The sequence below is a fragment of the Sinocyclocheilus grahami genome, unplaced genomic scaffold (assembly GCF_001515645.1).
Source record: "Sinocyclocheilus grahami isolate Dianchi unplaced genomic scaffold, SAMN03320097.WGS_v1.1 scaffold460.1, whole genome shotgun sequence".
In the NCBI taxonomy this organism is placed as follows: Eukaryota; Metazoa; Chordata; class Actinopteri; order Cypriniformes; family Cyprinidae; genus Sinocyclocheilus; species Sinocyclocheilus grahami.
In genome coordinates, this window is record NW_015505639.1 from 1,009,893 (window position 1) to 1,031,855 (window position 21,963).

Sequence of the window (21,963 nt, forward strand, 5' to 3'; positions counted from 1 at the left end):
ACATTATTTTCCACATACTGTACATTATTGTTTCTCCTCTATGCCCCGCCTTTCTGAAACGTGTCGATTTTTACAAAGCTCATCGGTCTGAAAAGCGAGGTGTGCTCTGATTGGCCAGCTATCCAGTGCGTTGTGATTGGCCGAATACCTCAAGCGTGAGACGGAAATGTTACGCCCCTTGCCATACTGTGATGATGCCGTGTCCGGCCAGAGCACCGAGACAAAAACATGAAAACCCATTATAAACGAGGCATTTGTTGCATCCAGTGGGGAAATAATTACGGATTATAATGACTTATACTGTGTTTTTACATGTTGCGTTGCGTCAGGAAACAGTCCTCCATAAAATGTGCTGCACACATCTGAATATTTGGGTTGAACTGTTCTGGAACAGTGTTGTAAATACAACTTAACCACTGATTTCTAGTCGTGTCCTCTTTTGGAAGACCAAATACAGTATTTTCGCTTTCGCAAAGAAAAACACAGCGTCTTCACAACATGGCGGCTGCAGCAACAATAAAGTTACGTCTTCTTTCTTTGCGTGAACATTTGGGCGGCGTTTTGCAAATCTTCCCACACAGTGACGTAGACATGTGGGGGCGTGTTTGAACGAGGTGTTTTAGGTAGGTGTGGACCAGTCTTAACTTTGATAAAGAATATCTCTTTGGGTTTGAGACTTTAGTCTTTGCAACTTTAGGGATCTTATCTATTCACAAACAGCTTGTAACACTCCAAAGAGAAAGGAAAACTTGAAATCGCATCATATGACCTTTAAAGCCCATTTCCGCCACAGAATAAAACATTTTAAAAAAGTAAATGTAATTGTCACTTTTCACCTCTCAATTCTGACTTCTTTCTTACAATTCTGAAGTAATTGTCAGAAAAAGTCAGAATTGTGAGATAAAATGTCACAATTATTTATTTTTTTTTGTGGTGGTGGTGGAAAAAAACAAGAATTGCAAGATGTAAATAAAAAATTCTGAGAAAAAAGTGATAACTGTGAGATGTAAACTCAGAATTCTGACTTACTTTCTCCTAATTCCTTTTCCGCCAAAAAATTAAAAATAAAATAGGTAATTGCAACCTTTTTATCTCACTTTTCTGACTTGTTTTCTCATAATTGGACGTTTATATCTCACAATTCAAATTCAGAACTCAGAATTGTGAAGCAAAAACTCGCAATTTCCTTTATTTTTTATCCCTCTGCTCACCAAGGCTGTGTTTTTTTATTCAAATATACATTAAAAAATGTAAATATTATTAAATTTTAAAGAACTGTTTTATGCAAATATACTGTAAAATGTAATTTATTTCTGTGATGCGCAGCTGTATTTTCAGCATCATTACTGCAGTCTTCAGTGTCACATGATCTTCAGAAATCAGTATAATATGCTGATTTGCTGCTCAAGAAACATTTCTGATTATTATCAATGTTGAAAACAGTTGAAACGGTTATTTTTGTTTTATATCTCATCATTTTAACTTTTTTATCTCATAATTATGGCTTATAACATTTTTGACTTATCTCATTATGATGTAGTATGTCATAATTTCAACTTTTTATTTAATAATTATGTCTTAGTATATTGGAGATTTTATATCAGAATTTTTACTTTTTATCTCATAATTTCGACTTTATCTCATAATTATGACTTTTTCATCATAACTCTGGCATTTTGTATGATAATTTTAACTTTTTATCTCATGTTTTGAACAGTAATTTTTTAGGGTTCTCTGAAGATTAGAAAGTTTTTTGAAATCTTTAGCAACATTATAAATGTCTTTACTGTCACATGAACAACATGGTTTGTAATAAATTGTTAAGAATGGTGGATTTTACGGTGCTGAATTCTCATTCCAGTGTCTGTCTGTGAGTCAGCACTTATGATCACAAAGCCAGAATATTCTTAGAAGCAGAGATTGAACCCTACAATCCTTCAGAAAGTAACTTCAGTTATCTGTGACCTGAATTGTTCAATAATTGTGTCCTTCGGAGAAGCTGAGGCTGAAGAGTTGTGAAATTACGTGGTCTGCGGGAATAAAAGCTTTTTTACTCGAATTAGCTTTTAATTCTTTGTTCAAGGTTCTGTCAGACTGTGAAAGTGAGCACTTCTGCTATAAAAAGCAACTTGCTTTTGTGTTCTGAACTGCTTGAGTGGCTCTCTGGTGAAATAACCACAGCATCTGGTCTCAGCGAGGGTCCTGACGAGCCAAAAATACATCAACCAAGAAAAACATCATATTCACCATGGCAACATACCAATTATTCTGCTGGACTGACCTGAAAATGTAAATTCATATTTTTCAGTTGTCGCTCAAGGTTTCAACACCGCGTTTAAAAGAAGAACTCAGTTTAAACATTTGATATGTCATCTATGTTGTATTCTGAATAAAATATTGAAATTTGAAACTTCCACATCATTGCATTCTGTTTTTATTCACAATTTGTACAGTGTCCCAACTTCTTTGGAATCGGGTTTGTAGCTCAGGGGTGGAAAAGCAAAAATTAAGCCATACTAAGTCATAATTATGAGATAAAAATCTAAATTGTGATAAAGTTGAAATTATGATAAAATGTTCCAGTTGTTACATTGTGATAATTATGAGATAAAAAGCTGAAATTATAACATACAAAGTGATAATTAAAATATAATAAGTTGAAATTATGATATAAAATGTTATAATTATGGCATGAAAACGTATAATTGTGACATACTAAATCATAATTATAACTTATATAATTTAATATATAATTAAATATAAGTTAATATTAGGATATGGTAAATCCTAATTATGAGATAAAAAGGTACAATTATTACACACTAAACCATAATTATGGGATTCAATTAAAACTTATTTTTGCCATAATTTAGCTTTTTATCTCGTAATTATGACTTAATGTCACAATTTTTATAATTATAATAATTACAATTTTATAATTAAAATCCTAATTATGACTCACCAAAGCATTTTTTTTGTGGCAGAAATAGGCCACAATAAGCTTGTAATATATTGAATAACACTCAGAACCCAGATGCCCAACTTCAAAACTAATGTGGACGGACCTCAAACCTCTATAATATCAAAGGAAGTGTATGCTGCATCCATGCTCTTGTTTGCTTTACCCAGAATTCCACCTGTTTTTAATAGATAAATAAGATGGCTTTATTACTTTGTTCTTTTGGACGCACCTGTTGATCTGGCTCTGCGCGGGAGTCCTCATCCCTTAAGTGTTCATTTCCAGTTGCATCACCCCAGCGGCTTTTTCCTTAAAAACAATTTAGCGTCCCCAATGGCTTCACAGAACAAAACAAGGCACTGAGCTGTAACGGCGCTCTGTTGCTTTATGGCCAATTATAGTTCATTTTTGCATCTATAAACAGCGAGTGTTACATGAGTTCAAATGGAGAGAAATGTGAGGCCTGGAAGCGTGTTGCAGGGAAATGTCAGTCCTGAAAGTGCATGTGACTCGTTCAGCGGAGCTTTTGAATCCGTGCAACGGATTAGAAAGAAAGGAGTTCTCACATCTGGCATAGACTTGATCGGTGTCGTGTCATAGCTGTGTGGGCGGAGTCGGCTTGGGGGAAAACAGTCCTTTCCCCCTCATTGGAAAAGCATGGCGTTGACTCAGAATGGCCTGCATAAAATCATGTCTGCCTCTCGACAGAGCAACATACGTATAAAAAATCAACCGTATTGTTTAAAAAAAAAAAAAAAAAAAGTCCAACATTAAATTGGCATTTGCACACAATTTTACTTCTGTAACGTGACATTTCCAGATGAAACATTGTCCAATGAGATGAAATGACATGAATAGACCAGGTCTTTCTCAAATCTTTCATTATTTGCCATTACTTGAATATAGACTTGATCGGTGTCGCTTCATAAGTGTGTGGCTGGAGTCGGCGTGGGGGAAAACAGTCCTTTCCCCCTCATTGGAAAAGCATGGCGTTGACTCAGAATGGCCTACATAAAATCATGTCTGCCTCTCGACAGAGCAACATACGTATAAAAAATCAACCGTATTTGGTCGGACTACTCCGTACGGTATCTGTGACTGGACAAACGACCCAACGGAATGGCCAGAGGTGTCCTTTCCCGACATTTTTTGTTAACATTACCTGATTGAGCAAGAGACGGCTTTCTACAAGCCTATACGAGATGGCTTGTGAAAGTAAACATTTGTCGTTTTGTTTTGCTTCATTTTAATAAAGTGATAAAGACTTGAGTAAAAGCCTGTCGTACTTTCTTATTGATATATTAAAAAGATTTTGAACATTGATAAAACAGGTAACGTTAAGGTCCACTGAAGTGCCTTGAAATGCGCAGCGTTATTCTCTGTGGTGTGTGCTGCGGCTGCCTAATCGTTTTCACAAATACATGCCGTAAAATAAAAAGATAACATGAAAATATGTATATAAAATACCACATCTAATATACATAATATGTGTATAAAAACATGGTCATTGGTTATGATGTTTTTGTGGGTGTTCCCAGCAATACCGAACAAGTCTATTTTGATCGAGTTGTTTTTTTATTTTTAAACAGAATTATTTTGCCTTCTTTAAAAAACTGATTTAATTTATTTTTGTAAGTCATGATTATGAGATAAAAGTTAGAATTATTACATATTAAGTCATAATTATGAGATAAAATGTTGAAATTATGACAAACTAAGTCATTATGAGATTTAAAAATAGTTATGAAATTATGATATAAAATATTACAATTGTGGGATAAATAAATCAAAATCATGACATAGTAAATCATATTGATAACATATTAAGTCATAATTATGAAGTAAAATGAAGTCATAATCATAAGATAAATTGAAATTGACATAAAAAGTTATAATTACTACATATTAAGTCATGATTATGTGAAAAAAATTATGACATACTAAGTCATAATTATGAAATAAAATGTCGAAATTATGACAGTCATAAGATTTAAAAAGTTGAAATTAGGATACAAATGTTACAATTATGAATAATTATGAGATAAAATTATGGGATTAAAAATTATGAGATAAAAAGTCGAAATTATAACATACAAAGTGATAACAGATCAAGTTGAAATGATATAAAGAGTTATAATTATGATGTAAAATGTCATAATTATGAAATGAAAAGTTTAAATTATGACATACTAAATCATAATTATGAGACTAAAATTATGAGAGTAAAAACAACTTTTTGCATATGACATAAGAAGTAATGAAATACAAATGTGAAATTATGATAGAAAACGTAAAAAAGCCATAATTACCAAATTAAAACTAAATTATAATGCAGAGTGAACTACAGTAACAATTGTGAAATATTAAAATAACTGTTTTCTATATGAATATATAGGTAATGTGGGTCTTTCCTCAGTGCTGTATTTGCATGACGTAGGAGGTTTTAATAAGGATTTTGTCCACTGAGACACACTGCAGCTGTGAGCGGGAAATCTCCAACCATTACATAATGAGACAAACAGCAGAGAAGCTCCACCGGACAGTGAACCTCTGATGACAGTCGACCCGGTCGTGGGTGTTAGTAATTGATGGTTCAGAGGGGAAAAGAGGGTCTTTGGTCTCTTCTGTTGGCAGCATCTCATTCTGATTGTCGTCCTGCTGGAATAATATAGTCACATCACTGATGGACTGGAGCTCACATTGAACGGCTGCTTACTGATTGGTTTGAGTGCTTTTATATGATGCATATTTGCCTTTTCAGTGCACAGAGTGACCATGAAAACACGATTCATTTTTAAGCATGCTTTACTTAGTTTCTTTGTCTATTTTCAGATACTCACACTCCAGAAACTCTATATGCAACTTATTAAAACCAATTTGCATCTGCAATGATAAAAATTGCAAAAAAAATTTAATTAAATTAAATTAAAAATCCACCTTTTTTAATTAAAAAAAAAAAGTTCACCTTTATTTCTATAGCGCTTTATATAATACAGATTATTTCAAAGCAGCTTTATATACATTAACATGAAAGTAGCAGAATCAATGAAGCAAACCTCTTCAAATATGAGAAATTCCAATTCTGCTGTAAAGCAGCTCTGAAAAAGACAATAGTGTTATTATTCATCTGAAGATCCTACCGTGTTGATTCAGTCCGATAACTGTGAAGTTAATCAGTCATGAAATGAGTTCAGCATTAAGCAGTTCTACAGAAGACAACAGTGTCGTTATTCAGCTCAATTCGGTTCAGTGTTGATTCAGTTCAATATGTAAATGAGTTGATTATGTAGCTCTTAAGTAAACGAGTAATTGAAATGTGTTACTTAATGTTTTTCTATAGGCTGCCATGGGTTGTAACTGTGCATAAATGTGCAAATAAAAATACTATCAGACATTTAAAAAATACTTGTTTTTTTCACCATGTTTTTCAATGCGTATGCATTTTTGACATTTGTTTTTGGAAACTTTTTTTTTTTTAATGCATATGTTTTTTTCAGCATGTTTTTGAATGCATATGTGTTTTTTCGATATATTTGTTTTGTACATAAATTATATGCTATCAGATATTAAATAAATTTGTATGCTATTTAGTGGTAAATTCAGTTCAATTCAATTCACATTTATTTGTATTGAACTTTTTCTTAGAATATTTATTGTTTCAAAGCAACTTCACAGAAGTTCACATTTTTTACTGAAAATGTAACTGAAATAGATGATAGCACAATAATAGAAAACTCAAATCAATTCACAATACTGAACAGCTGCAAAAAAAAAGCATTTCTGCCCAGTAAAAGTTTCTCAAGTTTTTTAAAGATTTTTGTTTTGATGCCAGTAAGATGAAAAAAAAAATGCAGTGATTAGTTCTTCTTGGAAACAGTTTGTTGCATCAAACCAGGTGGAAGCTAGTGAAGTGAACAGATCATATTGAGTGAATGTGGTTGTCCTTGCCCGTCTGACCCTCTCACCACTTTCATGGTTCCTGCGAGGACACACGGAGCGAATGACATTGACCCAGCTGCCCGCTCTCATTCCACATGACAAAGTGTGAAGCGTCTGCCCGAGTAAAGCTGTTGTGTGTCCTTGAATCAAACCAAAGGACGCCAGAGAGCGTGAATGTGATCGAGTCTGTCTGCTTAAACACACACACATTCAAAGCTGTTATGAAAGAAACGCCTGATAATAGAACAGAAATCTGTCTGAATTATATAAACCGTCTTGATTTGCAGTGTTTTCAATTGTTCTGAACGTGCACAAAGCTTCTCGCTGTCCCTGTATCTTCTGTCTCTTCAGAAAGACTAAATGACAGATGCAACATGAGGAAATTGCTGTATGCAGTGGCAGCAGAATGACTCTCGTCAAAGGCCTGAATTTTATGGCGATTGTGTTGCCTTCAGTCATGTCGCAGTGATTGTATGAGATGAGTGCATGTGAATGTTGTAATTATCAGTGGGGGAATTCAAGATTTCAGAGTTGAGGGCATCAGTTAATGAATCACGGCGGAAGCTGTTAGCTGAAATGGTGAATTGTTGACTGTACAAATTAATTTGTTCATATTTTGAGTGCTGTTGTTGAAGAAAGAAGGTGACTGACGTGTGACAACTACATTTCCCATCCATACCTGTGGCAGAATGCAAAAATACACAGATAGCACCAATTACACACCTAATCTGTGATCTTTGCTCTCAGTTTTGGTAAAAAGAACTAGTCTACATATTGCTATCATGTAGCTAAATCGGTTTTCATTTTCATTTCCCACACCCCCGTGCATGCTTTTCTAATGCATATGTTTTTTGACATTTTTGAATGTATGATCTTTCAAAACGTTTTTGGAAGCATAGGTTTTTCCTACTTGTTATTGGATGGATATGTTTTTTTCGACATGCGTTTTTGGATGTATATGCTTTTTTAACATAGATTTTTAGATGCATGTTTTTTCATCGTTTTTGAATGTATATGCTTTTTTGACACATTTTTTAGAAGCATATGCTATTTCAACATGTTTTTGAATGCATATACTTTTTTCAAATACATTTTAAGATGCATGTTTTTGACATATTTTTGATGCATATGCCTTTTTTAACACATTTTTAGATGTATGTTTTTAATGTTTTTGAATGCATATGCTTTTTCAAAATTTTTAGATGCATGTTTTTTGACACATTTTTAGATGCATGTGTTATTTCAACATGTTTTTGAATGCATATACTTTTTTCAAATACATTTTTAAATGCATGTTTTTGACATATTTTGGATGCATATGCCTTTTTCAACATTTTTAGCTGCATGTTTTTTCATGTTTTTGAATGCATATGCTTTTTTTTTATTTAGATGCATGTTTTTTCAACATGTTTTTTGATGCATGTTTTTTGACACACATTTAGATGCATATGTTATTTCAACATGTTTTTGAATGCATATGCCTTTTTCAACATACATTTTTAGATGCATGTTTTTCATGTTTTTGAATGCATATGCTTTTTTCAAAATCATTTTTAGATGCAGGTTTTTCATGTTTTTGAATGCATATACTTTTTTCAAAATCATTTTTAGATGCAGGTTTTTGACATTTTTTTGATGCATATGCCTTTTTCAACATACATTTTTAGAAGCATGTTTTTTCATGTTTTGGAATGCATATGCTGTTTCAACATTTTTAGATGCATGTTTTTCCAACATGTTTTTTTATGCATGTTTTTTCACACATTTTAGATACATATGTTATTTAAACATGTTTTTGAATGCATATGCTTTTTTCAACATTTTTAGATGCATGTTTTTTATTTAGATGCATGTTTTTTCAACATGTTTTTTGATGCATGTTTTTTGACACACATTTAGATGCATATGTTATTTCAACATGTTTTTGAATGCATATGCCTTTTTCAACATACATTTTTAGAAGCATGTTTTTTCATGTTTTGGAATGCATATGCTGTTTCAACATTTTTAGATGCATGTTTTTCCAACATGTTTTTTTATGCATGTTTTTTCGCACATTTTAGATACATATGTTATTTAAACATGTTTTTGAATGCATATGCTTTTTTCAACATTTTTAGATGCATGTTTTTTTTGTTGCTTTTTTGGGACATGTTTTAGATGCATATGCATTTTCCTTAAATGTTCTTGGATGCACATTCTTTTTTCATCGTGTTTTTGGAGGCATATGTTTTTTCCACATTTTTGGATGCATATGCTTTTTTTCAGCATACATTTTTAGATGCACATGTTTTTAGACATGTTTTTGGATGCATATGCTTTTTTTCAGCATACATTTTTAGATGCACATGTTTTTAGACATGTTTTTGGATGCATATGCTTTTTTTCAGCATACATTTTTAGATGCACATGTTTTTAGACATGTTTTTGGATGCATATGCTTTTTTTCAGCATACATTTTTAGATGCACATGTTTTTTAGACATGTTTTTGGATGCATATTCTTTTTTCAACTTTTTTTGGATGCACTAAGCCTGATACTTCAGGATGCATTGTGTGCAAATTGGTTTGAATTTTGCAACTACTTTCTGTCTGTTATACTTACTGAACAGCTGAATGTTTTACATATGAAATCCATGTTCACATTAACATACCCAGGTCTCTCTGTGAAAATAACCTGAAAAAGGCCAGGTTATTCCAGCAAGGTGTTTTGAACTCACTTCCATCATGTCACTTCGGTTCACATTTGCGTTTCTATAAACGTCTCCTCTTAGAATCAGTCACCGGTCTCGCTGAGCAGAAACCTCCATTTGTGGTGATCACAGTCAATCCTGACTGACGATCAGGCATTAACTCAGAATCAACCTTAATTTCTAATTGGCTATTCTGTGCGTTGAGCTTCAGGTCCGATCTGCGTAGGGAATGAGACGTGGGGTATTTATGTGGTCATTTCTCATTTCTGCATCCATCTGCCCAATTATGCCAAAGCAGTGGCACCCCATCAGCCCACCGCCACGCACCCACCCGCTTAAGATATTTGCATAATAAGACATTTATTTTTAAACCCTGATTTACATGGTCTCCCTTCACCAGGAATTAAAAAACAAACTCAAGAATTCAAGTCATCTCAGTATTGAGTGACGGCTTCATTTAGGCCAAATCTGAAATGATAATTTCCTCTTCTAGAGTTTTTCTTCTTTATTTAGATATTTTGTTTATTCAGAAATGTAAAAAATCATTTTAGAAATTTATTTGGAGATTTGTTTAGAAATTAATTTAGACATTTTAGGCCAAATCTCAAACAATGTTGCAATTCTGTTTGCTTGTTTAGAAATGGATTTATTTAGAATTGATTTAGATATTTTGCTTATTCAGAAACTTTAGACATTTAGAAATTAATTTTAGAAATGTATTTAGACATTTATTTAGAAATGTATTCAGACATTTATTTAGAAATGTATTTAGACATTTTAGGCCAAATCTCAAACAATGTTCCAATTCTGTTTCTTTGTTTGTTTGTTTATAAATGTATTTCTTTTCAAATGTATTTATTTAGAATTTTATTTTGTTTATTCAGAACTAGACAATTTATTTAGACATTTTAATATGTATGTTTGACATCCATGTAACATTAAATTAGCTTATTTTATTTTTCACAAAAAATCAAACACTCAACATCTGTTCAATTCTCATTCACACTGCTTCTGTATATTTAAACACATCACAGCTGGTTACAAGAAACATAAAACCAATGCTTTTACGTTTACCAGACACTTTTATCCAAAGAGACTTTCATTGCATTCAAGCTACACATGCATTCTCTTGGAATCGAACCCATGACTTTGGCATTGCACCAAGTCAACAAAAAAATCTATCAGTATTTATACCAAAAAATACGGTATCCTGTATCAATACTACAACAGATTAACAAAAAAGTCTTAAATCATGTATGAATTCCTGTTCACAGTTTGAATGCATGGATCATATTCATAAGATCATCAAGAGCTACTGTGATCTGAACACTCACTGATTTTTAATTACACTCTTATCTTTTAATATGAAACACTGTGAGAATGAAGCAGGTCCAAGCTGTGCTTTAGCCATAAGTGAGAAAATCCCAGCAGGATCCACACATGCTTCCGTCCATCCATACGGTCCAAACGCGCTCTGAATGCCGCTGAAGGAGAAATCAATGATGGCTGAGTCACAGGCGTTTACATCTGCTCTCAAACAAGACAAAGAGAGAGAGAGAGATTATCACTACTGATTTGTCTTGGTTTGATTTATGCATCAACATGCAACAACAAAAGTTTTCAGAAAAGAATCTGCCAATCAATCAATCAATGCTGCTTCTGCTAAAATACAGCCATGAAAGAGTTAAAAGAGTCGATTCTCTTGATCTAGTATTTTAAATATGTCATTCACCAGAGGGACTGAGTGAGTTTAATTAATCTTGTGCCCCAGGACAGATTTTTGCTCCATCGTCACATCCGGCACAATGATTGTGATGAGCTCTGAGATGGTTCATTTAGTGGATCGTTTCAGTGATAGCATCAACAAAATGGTCTGAAACTGTTAAAAAAAGGGAGGTCAAAGGAGATCTCCAAATATACCTAATACAAATATCAGGAATAGATATTAAATCATTTTTTTGAATTAATTTCTAAATAATTGTCTAATAAATGTCTAAATGAATACAAACATATATAAAGAGATTTCTGAATGAACAAAACATAAATAAATAGTTAAAATAATAAATAGGTTTTTAAAAAACAAATGTATAAATAAATTACATTTATTTATTAACACATTTATTTATTTATTAATAAATTACATCAGCCACTTTTATAAGCCCTGCATCTACACACATAATAGCTGCAAAACCCAGTTTAAAAAAACTTTCTGAATAAACAAAACATCTGAATACATTTCTAAAATAACATTTCTTTCTTTCTTTATTTCACTTAGTTCCATACCTACATCTACAGAGAAAATAGCTGCAAAACTCTAAAAGTCTACAATACTTTAACAAACAAAGCACCTGATTAAATTTTTAAAAAGAACATTTAAATGGATACATTTATAAAGAATCAATTTCTATTTTAGGTATTGATTTATTTATATCAATTCCATACGTTCTACATCTGCAAACTCAATCCTAGTTTGCACACAATGCATCTTAAATAGTATCAGGATTAATGTATCTAAAAACGTACATTGCTTCTGGGATGAATTGAGGTTAATTTAGTGCAATAATTGCTCCTGTAATTATGAAGCTGCATGGTTTAAAAATATGCCAAACTAATTTTGTGATGCATTGGACAAATACAGTGCATGTCAAACATGAGCTGAAGAGAATCTGAAAGCAGTGAAGGTGTGATTATAGGACTGTACTGGGTGAAGTGCTCACAGCTCTCGCTCTCTATTTCAGCCTTTTACTTGGCCCAAAAAAATCCCTTTGAATCTTCGCAGGCAGCCACTCGGCTTCAAGTGAGTTATTGTGTTGGTTCCGTCGGTTTGGACGACAGGAGATAGTCTATGACCGACCGCGCCGGACTCAAGGAGAGACTGTTGCTATTTAAAGATCTGTGGTTCTGACCACTGAAAATTCTGGATTCTGATAATGACAATAAAGTGTACAGTACATTTAATTTACCTAAATTGGGTCATTCCAATGGTAGCTTATGACACTTTCCTAGAAGATGGACTGAAAATCCACAAAAGTCAAAGGAGAACTCCAAATATACCTTAAAGAACAATAAACATACATTTCTTAAAAAAAAAAAGTAAAAAATAATAATAATAATAATTAAATCGATTTTTTTTTTATGGAAAACAGTTCTAAATAAATGTTTAATTAAATAAACGTAAACAAATAAATAAACATTTCTAAAAATAATAATTGGAAACATGGTTTTAGATTTAGCTTAAAACATCTCATTAAATTTCTAAAATTTCAAATAAATAAATAAATAATTTCCAGAATTGGAATTTATTTGGAAACTAAAATGTATAAATACATTTCGAAATACATACATTTATAAATAATTTCCAAATAAATATGGAAAAAAATGGTTTTAGATTTGGCGTAACGTCTACATTTCTAAACAAATTTCTAAATAAATCAATTTCTAAAATAACTAAAAAACTGAATTTGAAACATAGTTTGAGATTTGGCCTCAAATGTATAAATACATTTCTAAATAAATGTATGTATGTGCATTGATGTATGTATGTGCATTGAAACAATGTGAATTGTGAAAAGTGCAATACAAATAAAATTGCATGGGGAAAAAATGTGGATTTAATATACACCAAGTCTTCTGAAATCATATTTGTTTTTTCTTCATGTGCATCATATTTGATATACGAGATATGATGCATGAGAAATGAGATGTACTGTATGTCAAGTCTTCCGAAGTCCTATTTGTTTTATGTGAGTACTAGACTGAAATGAAAGTAGTTTTTCACAGAAAATAAAATTTTTGACTCAACCATTAGAGTTTTTCTGCTTCCAACAATGTACTGGGATATAAACATCAGGACTGGATTTGCTTTATTTCGTCTCTCTTAATGGCAAATCACTGAACCGTTGTCAGAAACCAACTGATCTACATCTTCTTGAATCTCTCATATATTTGTAGCTGTCATCTTCATCATAGAGAGCAGGTTTCTTTTGACGAGAGATTTTCAAGTGGAGATTATTTTGATCAGAAATTGAATTACCCAGCAGTGTCTTGGGGAAGCAGCTCCCATCCGCTCCATGTGTGTCATTATGTTGATAAAATCACTAACATCCAAGCAACAGGTCGTCCTGGTTATTGGGAAATGCAATAACCCGCAGCGAGAGACTTCTGTCTGGTTTGGAGTGATCAAAGTGACCTGAGACGCAGATAATGCGCTAGTGACTTTTGCTAAGGTGGATTTTCAGGGTGTCCTTGTTGATTGGATCATATTTATGGTTATTTGGCAGCTGCTTTTATCCAGAGCAACTTACATTGCATTCAAGGTACTCACCAGCACAATATTAGTGAGTTATGGATGGTTGCTTGCTGGCCCAAATCAAAACCTATGATATATGATATATGATATATGATATATGAGATTTGTTATAGGAAGAAATAATATATGATGTATGATATGAGGTGTGAGATATGATGCATGAAAAGTGAGATATGATGTTTGAGATATAGTGTATTAGAAATTAGATATGATGTATGAGATATGTAGGATAAATTAGGAATTTGATGTATGAGATATGATTTATGAGAAATTAGATATTAGATGCATGAGATATTTGATGTATGAGAAATAAGATATTTGATGTATGAGATATGATTTATGAGAAATTAGATATTAGATGCATGAGATATTTGATGTATGAGAAATAAGATATTTGATGTATGAGATATGATTTATGAGAAATATATGATGTATGAGACATGTGGGATAAATTAGATATTTGATGTGTGAGAAATATATGATTTATGAGATATGTAGGATACTGTAAATGAGATATTTGATGTATGAGATATGATTTATGAGAAATTAGATATTAGATGCATGAGATATTTGATGTATGAGATTTGATGTATGAGAAATATATGATGTATGAGATATGATTTATGAAAAATTAGATATTAGATGCATGAGATATTTGATGTATGAGAAATGAGATATTTGATGTATGAGATTTGATGTATGAGAAATATATGATGTATGAGATATGTAGGATAAATGAGATATTTGATGTATGAGATATGATTTATGAGAAATGAGATATTAGATGCATGAGATATTTGATGTATGAGAAATTAGATATTTGATGTATTAGATGATGTATGATATGAGAAATGAGATGTGGGATATGATGTATGAGATGTGTATGAGAAATCAGATATTTGATGTATGAAATATGATTTATGAGATACAATGTAAGAGAAATTAAATATTCAATGTATGAGATATAATGTATGAAAAATTAGATATGTGATGTATGAGATGATGTATGATGTATGAGAAATTATATTATGTATGAGATGATATAATAAATGAGATCATTTATGTATGAGAAATTAGATATTTGTCATATGAGATATAATGTATGAAAAGTGAGATGTGATGCATGATATGAGATATGAGAAATTAGATTTCTGATGAATTAGATATGATGAGAAATTATATGATGTATGAGATGACAATAAATATGAGTTGATTTATGATGTGAGATATGTTGTATGAGAAATTAGATATTTGATGTAAGAGAAATGATGTATGAGATATAATGAATGAGAAATTAGATATATGATGTATGAGATATGAGAGATTTAATGTATGAGATATGATGAGAAATTATATGATGTATGAGATGATGATAAATATAAGATGATTTATGATGTGAGATATGTTGTGAGAAATTAGATATTTAATGTATGAGATATGATGTAATGAGATGTGATATGATGTATGAGATATAATATGAGATATGATGTATGAGATATAATGTTTGAGAAAGTAGATATTTCATGTATGAGAACTCATGTACGAGATATCATAAATGAGATGTGATGTATGAGATATAATGTTTGACATATGAGATATGATGTATGAGAAATTATATATATTATGTATGAGATAGAATGTATGAGAAATGATATATGATGTATGAGATATATGAAATATGAGACATATGATGTATATGATGCATGATATTTGAGATACAGTATATGATGCATAATGTATGAGAAATGATAGATGTATGAGATGTGATGTATGATTATATGCAACGCATGTTATACTGTTATAATGATAAATGTATGATTATATGCAACGCATGTTATGAATGATGTATGATGTTATATATGATATGAGAGCTACTGTATGATATGATCACTAAACCAATGATGTACAGTGATGTCTGACTTGGCAAACACCACTAACAATTTCCTATTCTGAAAAAAATAGCACTTCTACTGAGCAATAATTAAAGTTAATTAAAAGTGTTGTGAAAATAAATATTGCATCTCTTTGTAAATGAGTTTTGGAGCAGATGTTGATGTGCACAGTTGTGTCAGCCGGACTGAGTCAGAATGTGTGTTAATATGCATACTAACGACCCGTCACTGCAGGTTCATCAAGCATGACTCAGGGATTTAAACATCCATAATACACCGACTTGACCTTTATAAACCTTACAAAGCCCTCTGTGATTCTGTAAATGTATATATATTTGTTATACACCCAAAGAGAAGGCCATTAATGCTGTTGCTCGGGCAACGGATCCCTTTATGTCCAACCTGACAGGAGAATAAAACAAACCCGTGTTTTTACCACTGAGTAATTCTTGTCATCGAATTAGTTCATCTCTCTCCCCTCCTGGCTGAGAAAAGAGGAGGTGATTGTGAATGGACCCATAGCAGCATTGCCGCTCTCGGATGGCTGTTTCTGTAGACGCTTCAAGCATCTGTGCATAAGAAATAAAACTTTATATCTGTGTTTTTTTATATGCATTTATATGCAAAAAATTTAAACGTATCGTTCTCTTCATCAACAACCAACACACAAACAAGCACACGACACATGTTGTGGAAAGAAGGTTGATTATGAGTCGTGTGTCCTCGACTGCGTCATGTACACAAACACAGAGCTGTGCAAACTAACGAGGGCCCGTTCACACCAGATGCGTTCCTGCGCTCAAACACAGATGGAGTGCGACTTATAGAAACAAACGCAGGAGTTCGGAAATACTTTTCACTTGACATTCGTTATTCAATTCCCTTCTACTGCTGATTTCTAATCTCATTTCTGCATATTCAAACTGAATGTTGATCAATAAATTGGGGTCTGTTCCTCACAAAAAGCATCATATGATTGATTTCAAAAGCCTTTGAATACAGTGCATGAGTGATTTGCATGACTTTTTTTTTTCTTGCTGTTGTCTCTACACTGCAAAGTTTTAAATAAAACCAAGATTACTTGGTTTAAAATAAAATATTATTTCAGTTTACGTTTACTTAAATATATCATATCTAATTCAATAAAATAGTTGCCTTTTCTTTGTAATTGTTTGAGAAATTTAGTTAGAGTTAGAGTTAGAGTTAGTTACAATTTAGAGTTTTCGGAGTTCAAATAGTTTCTACACCATTTTTTTAGTGTATAAACTGTTTTGTAAAGGAAATTAAGAAAGGTAATTGTGGCTTTTTATCTCACAATTTCGAAAAAAGTCAGAATTGTGAATTATAATTTTTTTAGAATTAGAATTTTGACTTTGCATGTTTACAATTCGTACTTTTTTCCCCCTCTGAATTCTTAGTTTACATCTAGTGATTGTGCTTCGTTTATATCTCACAATTCTGACTTGCAAATCTGAGTTAATATCTTATAATTATGAGTTTATATTGTAATTCTGCAAACTCTGAATTCGGAGAAAAAAAGTCAGAACTGCGACATATAAGCTTAGAATTAAACCTGTGGTCGAAAACAAGTTTCCATAGGAAAGAGCTGCGTAAAGATTCTTCAAAAACTGCTCATTTTACGCTGACAAAAATAGCAATTAAATGATCTTCATTTTACATACGTGTACACTTAAAAATAGTGTGACAACATGTTTCCAGTGTGAACGGCCCCAAACACAAACCGACATCTCTCTTGCTCTCTTTTAATCTGTCAGTGTGATCATTTAGGAAACATCACAGTCCAATAGGATGCAAGAATATCACAATGAACGCTGCATCCAAAATGTAAACACACACACACGCACACCAACAAACAGACTTTTCCTTTCCTCTCTCATAATCAAACAAATGCAAATATGGGTCGTTTCTCACTCTGATTATGTACATTATTTGTTCTTCTGACGCCTGACCGTCAAATCAGCAGTTTAAGAAATCAGGAATGAAGCGCAGATGCAATATTTACACGGTTTACAAACCATTCACAGCACCCTTTCCAAAAGCAGGTGCTCGTCAATCCATTGAAAACTAATACTAAATCGGTCATTAAAATATATACAGTTGGTTACAATGGCTCATAAAAACCTTTCGCATCTGTCAGTGCTACCAGCAAACGACATCGCTTCACCGCCTTCTCTGAAGAAATGCTTTCGTACCTGAGTTTAAGATTCAAGCCACTGTTTAGCCATGCAAGCCAGTCTTTTGAGCTGTAAAAGCACAGGTGAAATATGTGCCTTCTGTGGCGTAAAATCTCTCTTTCAGCCAGCCCAGTCCGAATCTGCGGACATTCACATTTTCTGTGCTGATTCTGGATGAAATATTAGCATTCAAAACTGGTAAAATGTGTTAAACAGAGCTGAAAGTAACACACCATCATTGGTTGTTTAAAGTGCAGATTTGCAATGTGACCAAATACATGCTGCAAGTAATTTTATATCACAGTAACAGTACAACGATTTTTTGAAATTGTAAATAAAATGAGGATTTTTGGAGTGCGTTTTACAAGAAAATACTGTTTCAGTCCTTCGACTTCAAAATGTCATGTTTGATTTAAAGTTACTTGCTATTTCTTTAAATTTAATTGTGAAATTAATTAGAAATTTCTGATGTTTGACCATATTTTTTTATCTTTTTATGGAAACTCAACCCAAAAAGGTTTAGATTTCAATTCAAAATAACAACTTATTTTAAAATCTGATTGGATGAGCCACATTTGGAGCTGTTGATATTTATGCAAAAATACATACACAAATTGTAATTCTGCAGATTGTAGATAAATAAATATCAGTGTAATGCTTTACAATACGTTTCAATTAGTTAATGTTGGTTAACTACATCACTGCCTTGTTACAACCAAAACACGGACGTTTTTCAACAGATACGGAGACTAATTCTTTATATGATTAATTATATGGTGTGTTATTTCTATTTTATTTTTAAATCAAATTAATTTTCATTTAATTTATATAATTTAATACATTATTATCTGAAGCCGAGGCCACATTTGAAGCTGTTGAAAATTTTATTTTTTAATTTAATTTAATTTGTTATTTTTAAATTAAATTAAATTTATATAATACATTAGAATCTGAAGCTGAGGCCTCATTTGAAACTGTTGAAAATTGTTATTTTATTTTTTTAATTTAATTTAATTTAATTTAATTTGAATTCCAAATTTGAAACTTTTTGATGCACATCAACTAAATTAATATAATCGATTGAAATATATAATTCCAGTTTGTAGATAATAAATATTAAGGTGATGCTTTACAATGCATAATGCATTTTAATACATTACAGTATTGTTAACAGTTAATACAACTGTTCATTGTTAATATTAATAGTTAATAAATACATTTTTCAATTTAATAATGTATTAGTTAATGTTAAAGTTGACATCATCTAAGATGAATAAATGCGTTAGAAGAATTTTTAGTGTTAGCTCATGTTAACTAATAGAACCTTATTGTAAATTGTTAACGATAATAAAGTTTTTGCAGCAGTAAAAACCAAAAGTGAGATCATTATATGAAAGCATTGTAAAATATTCGATATATACGAACACAAGCATTCATGAAACTGATGAATGGGGCTTGTTCCAGGTCTCTGCGGCCACAGATTCGATGTGAGTCACGATAACACGCTTCGAACAGAACATAAAACCCAGTGGCATTTCAGTCAGACGCACTTCTGCTCTGATTCACCGCCTTTTAAGCACCAATGAGACGTCCTCAGGTAGAAGAAAATGGCTTTATAGAGTTCATTTCTCATAAAACAGCCATCTCAGTCGTGATTGCTCCGGGGAACGTGGTGCTTGTGACTCCGACAGGCCAGAAAAGCGGAGGCTTCAGCAGCGGGACATGCGCTTGCGGTACTGCTCCACCAGGGGCACCAGGCACTGCGGAGAGCTGGCCTGCAGGAGGAAGGGGTGCTCCAGGAGGTCTGTGGCACTGGCCCGCTCCAGCGGATCCCGCGTCAGCATGCGCTTCAGGAAGTCCTTCAGCACCGGGGACACCTGCAGACGAACGGGACAAAATAACACATCAACGACCTGCAAATGCCTTGTTACAACCAAAACACGGACATTTTTCAACAGATACGGACACCAGTTCAATCATGTTTGTATCAGTTTGTCCACAATGTGACTTCTTTATATTATTAATTATTTTATATGATGTTTATTTTATTTTATTTATTTTAAATTTTATTTGGACACCAGTTCAAACATGTTTGTATCAGTTTGTGCACAATGTGACTTCTTTATATTATTATTTATTTTATATGATGTTTATTTTATTTTATTTATTTTAAATTTTATTTGGACACCAGTTCAAACATGTTTGTATCAGTTTGTCCACAATGTGACTTCTTTATATTACTATTTATTTTATATGGTGTTTATTTATATCATTAATTATTTTAAATAGTGTTTATTTTATCTTATCTACACAGAGCATCCACCCACAACACATTTTTTTTCTTCTTCCACATATGACAGACAAAGGATTGTTTTGAGTTTAAAAACACATTTGAGATGCAGATTTTGTATATTATTTTCTTTGTATTTTTATTTTATTGTATTTTTTTTATTTGGCCGATTAAATTGGTTGACTAATTATTTTTCACATGTTTTCTTTTGTATATTCATGATACTAGGTTTAGCTTACTGTAAAGCAATGGCTTAGTTAATTTTTTATTATTATTAATATTTGTTGTATTTATTTGTATTTATATAGTTAAAAAAACTGTATGGCAAAACCTTTTGAGATGCAGGCTTATTCATTTATTCATGTCATATAATTGCATGTCAAACTAAATATCTTCAAATCAGTTTGACAATTATTTTATTTTGTGTTATTTTATATTTTATTTATGTGTTTGACTTTATTATTTGCACATTTAATTTGTTGACTAATTATTTTTCGCATTCTTTCTTTCTTTTTGTATTCATGACATTAGGTTTAGCCTGCAGTAAAGTAATGTTTCGGTTAATTTAATATTATTTATATATTATGTAGTTCAAAGTCTGATGCAGAAGATGCAGTCTTATTAAACTATTGTATGTTTGTGTATGTTTGTAAGAATGTCTAACTGTCTGTAATTCTGTACATGTGTCTCACTGTGATTAATGGAGGTTTTCCTCGTACCTGATGAACGTTGCGTACGGTGGGCGCCGGCTCGTCTCTCAGACGCTTCATGGCAGCCACCGGCGTCTCACTGAAATACGGAGGCTCTCCGTCCACCATCTCCACCAGCATGATGCCCAGAGACCAAACGTCCACCTGCAGATTCAGCACAGCAGTCCTTGTTTAATCTGACAGTCACAGCGGCGTCTGCTGGTTTGTTTTGTGGTGTTCGGCTGTACCTCTGTTCCATACGGTGATTTGGAGATGACCTCCGGGGCCATCCAGTACGGCGTTCCCACCAGAGACTTCCTCCTCGGGATATCTTTACTGATCTGAGCGCAGAAGCCAAAGTCTGACAGCTTGATCTGAGTCAGAAACACACACACAGCTAAGAGTTCAGAAATGAATCTATCTATCTATCTATCTATCTATCTATCTATCTATCTATCTATCATCTGACTCTATCCATCCATCTATAATCTGACTATCTATCTATCTATAACCTGACTATCTATCCATCCATCCATCCATAATCTGACTATCTATCCATCCATCCATAATATGACTATCTATCTATCTATAATCTGACTCTATCTATCCATCCATCCATCTATAATCTGACTATCCATCCATCCATCTATAATCTGACTGTATCCATCCATCTATAATCTGACTGTATCCATCCATCCATCATCCATCCATCTATAATCTGACTATCCATCCATCCATCTATAATCTGACTATATATCCATCCATCTATAATCTGACTATCTATCCATCCATCCATCTATAATCTGACTCTATCTATCTATCTATCTATCTATCATCTGACTATCTATCCATCTATCTATCTACCTATAATCTGACTATCTATCCATCTATCTAGCTATCTACCTATAATCTGACTATCTATCCATCCATCATCTGACTATCTATCCATCCATCCATCCATCTATAATCTGACTCTACCTATCTATCCATCTATCTAC

The 21,963-nt window shown here is 32.5% G+C and overlaps 1 protein-coding gene across 1 annotated transcript in view; it reads right to left on the bottom strand.

Moving 5' to 3' along the window:
- Positions 1-19,271: 19,271 nt before the first annotated feature.
- LOC107552880 (serine/threonine-protein kinase PAK 6-like) overlaps positions 19,272-21,963 on the bottom strand; it is a 15,654-nt gene continuing 12,962 nt past the window's right edge. The window contains exons 4-6 of the mRNA XM_016234919.1: positions 21,214-21,339; positions 20,996-21,130; positions 19,272-19,863 (exon numbers count right to left, since the gene is read on the bottom strand). Of these exons, the coding sequence (XP_016090405.1) occupies positions 19,696-19,863; positions 20,996-21,130; positions 21,214-21,339 (429 nt within the window). The 3' untranslated portion in view covers positions 19,272-19,695. The remainder of the gene's footprint in view (positions 19,864-20,995; positions 21,131-21,213; positions 21,340-21,963) is intronic.